The 9490-nt window shown below is 50.9% G+C and overlaps 1 protein-coding gene across 4 annotated transcripts in view; it reads right to left on the bottom strand.

Annotated features, from left to right (window-relative positions):
* The window catches only part of ATP2B4 (ATPase plasma membrane Ca2+ transporting 4), a 100588-nt gene that overhangs the window by 30515 nt on the left and 60583 nt on the right, over positions 1-9490 (bottom strand). For all 4 annotated transcript variants that reach the window (XM_046682492.1, XM_046682495.1, XM_046682494.1 and 1 more), the window contains exons 7-14: positions 9227-9262; positions 7517-7678; positions 4793-5007; positions 4208-4450; positions 3387-3625; positions 1954-2185; positions 882-1061; positions 81-168 (exon numbers count right to left, since the gene is read on the bottom strand). In XM_046682492.1, coding sequence (XP_046538448.1) covers positions 81-168; positions 882-1061; positions 1954-2185; positions 3387-3625; positions 4208-4450; positions 4793-5007; positions 7517-7678; positions 9227-9262 — 1395 coding nt within the window. The remainder of the gene's footprint in view (positions 1-80; positions 169-881; positions 1062-1953; positions 2186-3386; positions 3626-4207; positions 4451-4792; positions 5008-7516; positions 7679-9226; positions 9263-9490) is intronic.

The raw sequence follows: 9490 nt of genomic DNA, 5'->3' as shown, positions 1-9490 counted from the left end.
ACCTCAGGTACCTGGTCAGGAGCCCACCTCACCCCGCCTGCCTTATCTACCTCAGGCACCTGGTCAGGAGCCCACCTCACCTTTCACCAGCGTGTGCTTGTCAGTGGGGGAAGATCGTGCTAGAACTCGAAGCTTAGGCCAGATCTTGTCCAGCTTTTCTTGTTCTACCTGCCAAGATCAGACCACACCTGGGTCAGTCACACTCAGAACAGCCATCCAGGAAAATCTTACTTTTCCACACACTCTGAGCTTCTGCAACACCTGGTTCTCCATGGCCCACGGGGGAGTGCTATCCTGGCCTCCAGCAGAGATGAGGCAGCCAACTCAGTCTCCAAGGGCACATTCCCCAATGGTGACCATCAGGCCCTGCTTGTCTTCTTCCTCCCAACTCCCTAGCTGGGAGCCAGTCTCCTATTTCTTAGACCCTTGACCAGAGGTGGGCCAGGGTTAGCTGTTGGCTCAGGTGGCTACTGTGGTGCTTCTGAGGTCTGAGGTTTGATTTCTACATAGACCAGGAAGCTCTGGTCTGCTCCACACCCAGACCACGTCCTCCTACAAACCTGTCTCACTGTTAGTCACAGGGCAGTGACAAAGGAGGGATGAGGTAGAGGGAAATCAGTACAAAACCATCCCATGACTGAAAAAAAGGGAAAGATGTGAGAAGTTAGCGACACTGTCTCAAAAGATAGCTTGTGAATGAAGATAATGAGAAGAAAATTCCCAATTTTACTCTGTGAGCAGGTTTGGTAGAAGGAACGTTTCTCTACGAATAGATTTTACTTTTAAACACCACCCACTTTCCCCCATATGTCGAGATGCCTCACGCTAGACTGGCCCGCCCCTTGCCAGCGAGGCCCCGCCTCCGCCCGCGCAGGACCCACCTCGCCCTTCTCATTGCGGATGAGTCGGTTGAATTCTTTGCCTTCTAAGCACAGGAAGTCATCCCCAGGCGTCAAAATGCCACATTTGGTGGCGATGGCCCGGGCTGTGTTGATGTTGTCACCTGTCACCATTCTGACAGTAATGCCAGCTCGTTTGCATTTGGCAATAGCTTCTGGTACCTGTGGAGAGCAAGGCAAGAGGAAAGGAGAGATGGGGGTGGTGCTCTCCCTTCACTGTGGGCAGCAGAGAGGCACCCAGAGGCAGTGCCATGAGGCACAGGCGGACTCTGGTCATTTTTACATCTCTGGGTGCCGCCTCACTTCTGTCCTACCCATAATTCTCACACTTGAATTCACCCTATTTTACCATGAGCTGAGGGGGAAATTTGTTTCAGGAGCCCAGGTCTAAAAGCTTATTCTCCCACTTACAATTGAGACTCCTTAGCAGGGCGTGCACAGCCTTCTGTGATCTGGCCGCTGCCTTCCTTTCTAGCAGAACTTTTGGCCACTCTCCACCTGCCTGGCTCATGGCAATTCTTTTTAGTTTCCCAAATGCATGACACCGTCTCATGCCTCTGGGCCTTGACAACTGGCCCATCCGTCTAACCTTCTCAGAAGCAGGGACTTCTTCAATGCCCTAGTGTGGAGAGCAGTGGTCAGCTATTCTAGGCGTGCTCAGCAAGAACGTGTTGACTGAACAAAGGTGGTGAGAGATGAAGTTGGTGCCCCTGTTAACTCAGACTCCTGACTGTTCTTAAGTACCAAATAATAAGCTCAATGAAACCTAGGCTTCTTGCCCCTCAGATAGCATTCGCCGTAGGACTGCCGCCTCCCAGCAACTGGGGCACTCTCCGGCAGTTCTTTGAGGTGGGGAGCATGGGAACACCTGTCCCTGTATGGGAGAAGCAGCTAGGTAACTTGCTGGGCCCCAACTAGAAGCAGAACTCGTACCCCAGTTCCTGTGACTCCTGCGTGGCCTCCCATTAGGTCACACTGGGCCTGAACATGGGCAGAGGCCATTGGAAGACTTCCATTCGTGTTTTCCCGCCCTTTCCCCTCACCCAGGCCTCACCTCTGGGCGCACGGGGTCCTCAATGCCCACCACCGCGATACAGGTCAGTTCCGTGAGGATTTCGTTCTCATTGTCCCACGGGGGCTCTACATCACTGAAATCCCGGTAAGCTATACAGATAGTCCGAAGTCCGTCAGAGGCCATGGGCTCAATGACAGTGCGCACCATCTCGTCTCGGTCCTTATTCTTGAATGGCACTGCTTCCCCTTTCTTGTCCAAGATTCGATTACACCTGGTGAGGCACACAGTCAGAAAGCAGCACCCCCTTCCCACCCAATATGCCTCTGCAATCATTTACAGACATTCTGGCAACTCCGCATTACTCCTAAAGACACTATTCCATGCCCAGAAATCTCTATCTGTTGCCCAGCTGAGTTCCCTTTTCCAAGGTGGGGTGGCCTGTAGGTGGATAATGTCTAGGTAGGCAGAGCATATCATTCTTCCAAGTCATCTTTTTTTTTTTTTTGAGGAATACCAGCTAACATCTGCTGCCCATCTTCCTCTTTTTTTTGCTGAGGAAGATTGGCCCTGAGCTAACACCTGTGCCCATCCTTCTCCATTTTATATGTGGGATGCCTGCCACACTGTGGCTTGAAGAGCCACCACGAACCAGCGAACCCCAGGCCGCTGAAGCAGAGTGTGCAAACTTAACTGCTACGCCACTGGGCTGGCCCCTCATGTCATCTGTTCTTACTCATATGTGAATGCAACACCAAGAATTACTTGTGGGTCATCTGCCCTTTTGAACTTCTCTAAGGTAGAGAGATTCTTTTCATCCCCAGCATGTAGAATTGTGCTCAGTGCGTAGGGTATACTCAACAAGACTGTATTGCTTGAAATAAGGTGGCCAAGCTGGGGCATTTGTTAATTTAGTGACTGGGCCTATACCCATATAAGTCAGCTTTTAATGACCTATGGATTGATTGTCTAGCCACTTTGACTAAGTTAAGTCTGATTAATCCTGTAATCAGAATTGAGAACGAGAAGGAAACATTTCCAGTACTTGTAACGTGCAAGGCATTTTACTCACACAGAATCATTTAGTCATAGTGACCCTGTGAGATGGGGGATATTTTGATCGGTTTCAGATTAGGAAATGGAAGCTTGGATTGCCCAGCTCTGAATCCTGGCTGTGCCACTATCAGCTGCATCACCTCAAGCAAGTTACCTAACTTCCATGTGCCTCTGTTTATTTATCTGTAAAACAGCACAATAATAGCATGCACTCACTGAGTTGTGAGGATTAAATGAAATGAGCCACCTAAGATACTTAGAAACAACGATTGGCCTGAATAACTGCTCAGGTGTTAGCTATGACGTCACCACCTGGAAGGTGGCTCGCTCATCACTCAGATGCTTCCGCGTGGGGCAGGTCACCAGACCTCCCTGAGGGAGGATGGCGAAGGGAGGAGGAGCAGGGGAGGAGCGCTCACTTGCGCAGGATGATCTCGGAGGCGCCCTTGCTGTACATGCGGTAGCCGCCGGGCTTCTCGACGACGGTGCTCATGGACTTGCGCACCGAGTTGAAGGTGTAGACCTTGTAGAGCTTCTCCTCGGGCACCTCGCTGCGCACCGCGTGGTAATCCTGCTTCAGGTCCGTGACAAAGCCCAGCAGGGCACACTCGGTCTTGTTGCCCACCTGCCGCGGCAGGCCGCCCTCCTTCTCTGGAGGCTGCGAGAGAAGTGTGCATGGGCCTACTGAACAAGACGCCTCACCCAGGGAGAGACGTCCGGAAGCAGAGCACCCCCACGAGGCTTTCACAGAGACACCCGAGACCGCAGGGAGCGAGCATCTGTCTTGTTGAAGGGGTGCTGACGGTGGTCAGTGGTGACCGCAGCCCCTGAGCCATTCAGGGCTTAGGGATTTTTGAGCTTGCCCTGGGGATGGTGCTGGTGTCTCACCTTGTGTGGGTCTTATTCGAACACCCTCTCTTAGTTTCTGGAAAGTGAGTAATTTTCCTGATAAGCCCAATTCTGCTACCAGTGTGAGGTCTCTCCTTAGAGAAAGTGCCTTTACGAAGTGACTGGAGGGCATTGCAGAGCCACAGATTCCGACCTGCCTCACCCTCCCCACCCCAATCTACTTCCACAGATTATTCCCTAGTCTCACCCCAAACATGTTCACTGACGAGTGGGAAATGGCATGTGGGATGGTAATTCAGGCAGAACAAACGAGAAAATTAGCTGCCTCACAGAAAATTAATAGTCCCTTCCAACTACCCTTTCTAAGCGTCCAGGCAAAGGAAGAGCTTACCAGAATCTTGGAGGTATAGGCGCTGTTGATAGAAATGCTATTGACAACAAGGTCCAGGACCTTGGGCACGAGGACATCAGGGCTTGGGATCTGATGGTAATGAGTGTCCCCGACATAAGCCTGGATCACAGTCATGCGGTTCATGGTCAGCGTGCCTGTCTTATCAGAGCAGATGGCTGTGGCGTTGCCCATCGTCTCACAAGCATCCAAGTGCCGTACCAGATTGTTGTCTTTCATCATTTTCTACAAAGGAAGGAGAAAGGACTTGAGGGCACAAACTGAGCTCTCCCAAATACAAGTCAAAAGCCATTTCCTAGCTAACACCTCTCCACATTTTATCCTCCCGTCCCACACAAAAAGGCAGGGTACTACTTTTGTGAATCCTCTTAAGATTCTACTGGGTTACAGGAACACTGATGTAACTGATCAAGATGGTCCTGCCACAGTGCCAGCAGCTTCCGTTCTTGTGAGGCACCACCCAGAGTTTGTGGAGACAGAACGGCCTATCCTTTTGCCAAAGGCTACCTGGCACTCTCCTTTCCTGTCTCTGTTCTAAAAGAGGAGACAGTATCATTCCAGTCTCACCTTCACAGAATAGGCCAGGGAAATGGTGACAGCCAGTGGCAGCCCCTCTGGCACAGCCACCACCAGTACGGTGACGCCGATGATGAAGAACTTGACAAAGTACTGGATGTAGATGGGAGTACACTCGGCCAGCCACGGTTTGCGCTGTATCACGAAGTTGTCAATCACAAAGTACAGAATCAGAATGAGGACTGTGATGGCAGACATGATCAGACCTGTCCAGGAAACAAGTGACATGAACCAGGCTCGAGGGCATTCCTAGGGCCCTAGCCAGAGATAGACTGGCATTAGTTGTAGCCTTTGCCACCAATTTTTGGAGCCACTACCTCCAGGAAGTCCCTGTCCCTTCTCTCTTGCTTGCACATTACAGTGTATGGGAGAAGTCACTGGTTTTGCATTCCAAAGATACAGGTTCTAGTCTCGGCGCTGCACCTTCTTGACCTGTGGCTCTGGACTAGTCTTTTACCCTCTCTGGACCTGTTTCCTCATTCATAAATAAGGGGGTTGATCTAATTTTCCAAAATAGCATTCTGTGATTCTATCTCAGACCTACTCTCTTCCCACAGTTTACAATGTCATGACTGCACTTGCCTATTTCCTAGTAGTTTATCAATTTGGACTTCTCCTCTAGTAGCCTGCGAATGTCAGGCAACTCACAACTTGTTTATGGTGACGCCCTATGATGCTCTAACCCTTGGAACAGTGCTTCCTCAACCTTCCTCCTGACCTGGCACAGACAGAGAGGACAGTGACAGCAGATATTTACATCGTGCTGACCATAGGCCAGGCAAGCCCTTCACATAAACCAACTCAGTTAATCCTCACAGCACCCTGTGAGAAAAGTGACTATCATTCCCCCTCTTTCATGAGGAAACTGAGGCACAAAGGTTCTGGGGCAGTATACTATTAGGAACCAACCATTCTGGCCTGCCTGAGACTGAGCAGTTTCCTGGGGTGTCGGACTTGCAGTACTAAAACCGACAAAGTCCCAAGCAAACCAGGACAGCTGGTCATCCTGCACCTTGAGGTAAATGGAAGAACCTGCTTGGGTTAGAGAACAACTGGCCCAGGGTGCCAACTGCTCCAGGTGCTGTCTGGCCACTCTAAGGACTGAAGGGGTCAGCCGCGGGCACTTGTGCCCATCTGTGGCAGAATATCTGGGAGGAGCTTGCTTCAAGCCCTCGTCTGATCTGGGTCTTTGCTTTTCCTGAGGACCTGATGATTCGGGGGATCAGAGCAAGGCTGGATGATGACAGCAATTAACCACATTCTTTTGTACTTTGCTTCATCAGAATCAGGGCCAGGGGGAGGCAAGCAAGGCGCCCAGGGTGCAAATTTAAGGTGTTCACTCTCAGGGGGTGCGAGCCACCTCGCTTGCCTCACTCTAGTCCTGGCCTAGCTTGACATGTAAAGTAAAACACCAGAGGAGACTCACGGCCAGCCACCAGCTGGCTCACACTCCCTAAGAACAAGGCAGCCACTGGGAGGACCCGAAGAGGGGCAGGTGGGGTCTAATGTCTCAACCCTGTGCGCCAGGCTCAATAACTTGATTCCACACCTGCTGTTCACCGCATCTGTGTCTACATGCAAGAGGTTTCTCAGTAGTCAAAATTAGCTGGGCAACAGAACTGCAGGGACGGGCTAGACTAATGCTGTCCAGCAGAAGTCTCTGTGATGCTAAAATGTTCTCTGTTTGCACTGTCCAATACGGTAGCCATTAGCCAAGTGTGGCTACTGACCAAGTGAAATAAGGCCAATGTGACTGAGGAAATGAGTGTTTCGTTGTATTCACTTTTAACTAATTTAAACTGAAACAGACACACACGGGCAGAGGCTCTGGGAGTGAACGGCGCAGACCCTTGCTACTCAGTGCGTGTTTAGTGGATCAGCAGCACTGCCATCACCTGGAGGCTTGTTAGAAACGCAGAAGCTCAGGTCCCAGCCCCGACCTCCTGAACCAGAATCTGTGCTTTGACAAGATCCCAGGTGAGCTGTACACGCGGAGGTACTGGGCTAGACTTCGACTGCGCTGAACAGAAGGGAGGGCCAGGCTCTGATTAAACAGCGGAACGGCCCTACCTTGAGGGTACAGCCACTGAAGGAGCAGTCTCCCTTTGTTCCCTCCTCCACCCTCTCGCCCCACCCCCTCATTGAAAGAAGGCAGAAGGAGGGGGATGGAGAGGCCAGCGCTGGAGAAGGCACTTCCTCTCACGACACACAAGTGTCTTTAGTGACCTCTCCTCTGGAAAGAGTTTCTCTAATCGCTGTCTTCCTTTTTCTTCCAGGCCTTAGTTTGAACTTATTGCTCTGTGTCTGGCCAGATGCTAACGCTACGCTAGGGAACTGCTCCAGCAAACAGCAGCCTTCCCTACTTTTAGGGAATTTATGAGCCAATACATGAGGCAGGTAAGCGGTTGTTAATGTCTTCCTTCTTGCTAATGTAAATCTCCCCTATGTGATATCAGGTCTTTACTTCCCATGTTTGGACGAAAGAGACCTCAGGGCCTTTAACTCTTACATGTAGGAAAGCACTTCTCTCTGAAGAAGCCAAGAGAGTGGCCACAGGGTGGCAGAGACAGGGACATAGCTGCCCAGGCTGCATTAGCCATGTGAAAGTTCCAGCTTCCTTCTGCCAGACCTGGGTGGGGCAGGAGGAAGGCAGGCACGAAGTGAGGACCCAGACGCGCACTGACCAACAGCAGCAAGAAGGCCCTGCACACTCACCTGCCTTCCCGATCTGCACGGCCAGGCGGGTCAGCTTGCCCTGCAGCACTGACTTCTCCTTTTTGGGCAGCTTGGCCGCCTTTTTCTCCTTCTCCTCATTGTCCATCCCCTCCTGGCTGTTGAGTGGCTGGATCTCCAGGGCCACTCCATCCTGAGTCTTTGCTAGGGTGTACACACAAATAGGACAGGTGAGCAGGTGAGGTAGGAGTACCGAGTAGAAGGCAGGTGGAAACCAAAAGAACCCTTCTGTCTTCCTCCTGAAATACACCTTGACCCTGACATCAGTTCTGATCACTTTCACCCCATGCCAGACAGGGAGCTTGCCTTCAACCCTCTATTAGGGCCTTTGGAGTGATATTCTAACAACTGGAGATGAAATGGGCATGCTTTGAGGGTATGGATTTCCTCTTCCATGGCAGCTTCCTCACCACCTCAGAGCCCCAAGCCAGGTTTCTTCCAGCAAGAGGATTAGTCACTAAGTGCTGTTACCAACAAGCATCCTTCCTGGAATTCAGGGCTTAAAATAGTGAATCTTTACTGTAGAAAGGGGCTGAAGAGGAAGGTTGGCAGATGTTTCTAGAGCATGAGGGTCCTAGTCTGCTCTGTTAAAAGGTTCATCTCCATATATAGACTGTTGGGGAAGAAACACAGACCCCAGACACCAATATTTTCCAATTCATTCTTATATCACCTGAAAGATAGTGGAAGGAAATACCCTTTCTGCCCTGCCTGATGAAGGTAGGGAGGTACAGAGTGAGCAGTGGGGTTAAGTATTTTTGGGGAGAGGGAAGAAGCTGGTGTGAGGGATCCCCTGGAATAAGAGAAAGCAGAGATAAAGACAGACATATAAATCCATTTTGCTTTAAAAAGAAGAGTTAGAGAGATCTAAAATTAAAGAATTATTTCTGTGGAGCCCTGGTTCTCCAATGTGATGACTATTTCTAAAGACTATTATGACGTGGGTTACAAAGGAAAAAAACCTCTAGGAGCTCAAAAGAGCAATTCTGGCTGGTTTCCAGTCCCCCTCCAACTTCACCCCTGCAGAGCGCGGCCCCTTTGCTCAGGATGCCTTCCTGAGGTACTGTCTCTGCTGTCAGACTCACAAACAAGACAGAGACGGGATGTAAACACAGGCACCAAAAAAGAAACACACATCAGATCAGGAGGAAGAAAACAGACTGCGGAGAGAACAAAGAAAGAGGTGGGGAGAGAGGTACAGAGAAAGGGCTCTCTCCAAGCACCCCCGAGAAGACTTGCAGAGAAGGAATCCAGACCAGAAGAGGACACCGATGAGGAAGCTAGCCAGAGGAGGGTGCAGGGACTGCCCACCCCTACTCCCTCCACCACAAGGACCCCGAAGTCTTCCAACCCAGGAACCGATGACCATTGTTGTTTAAATCTGGCCTAAGGCAAAGAAGCAAAGACTTAACACCCTGGGAAGAGCAGATCAATCCCACATGCTCCCCAAGAGAAACCTTGACATGAGGTTCCGCAAGCCAACAGCAGAGGGTGCTGTTGTCCCATCTCAGATTGGGCCTGGGACCTTGAGGCCACCCCTAAATCTCTGCACCTTCCTCAGGATGAGGCGTCTGGGCCACAGCAGCAGATAACAGGTTTATGGAGAGGAAAAGGGAGAAGGCAGATGGCCTGGAAAGGTCTGGTTTGAGTGTGGGCAGGTAGAGATGGTAAATGAGTGGGTGGAGAGGTTACCTTTGTTGCGATTTTCAGGGACTCCTTGTTTTTTACCTGTTTGAACAAGAAAGAAAAAAGTGGGGTGGAGACCCAAAGTGACTATTAAGAGATCAGATATCCAATTTGTTGGTCCTGCTCAGAGTCCAGAAGGGCGACAGCAAAGGGGCTGAGTGCAGGGAGGCAACGTAAGGGAAGCTCACGTCTCTGCCTCTGTCCATTCTCACCAGGGGCTCTCGTGCCTCCTGGGCAGGGGAACCAGAGCGCCCGGCCGAGAGTGCACAC

Source organism: Equus quagga, chromosome 13 (assembly GCF_021613505.1).
Source record: "Equus quagga isolate Etosha38 chromosome 13, UCLA_HA_Equagga_1.0, whole genome shotgun sequence".
Lineage (NCBI taxonomy): Eukaryota > Metazoa > Chordata > Mammalia > Perissodactyla > Equidae > Equus > Equus quagga.
Note: the sequence above shows the minus strand (reverse complement) of the source record. Positions and strands in the feature narration are given on the sequence as shown.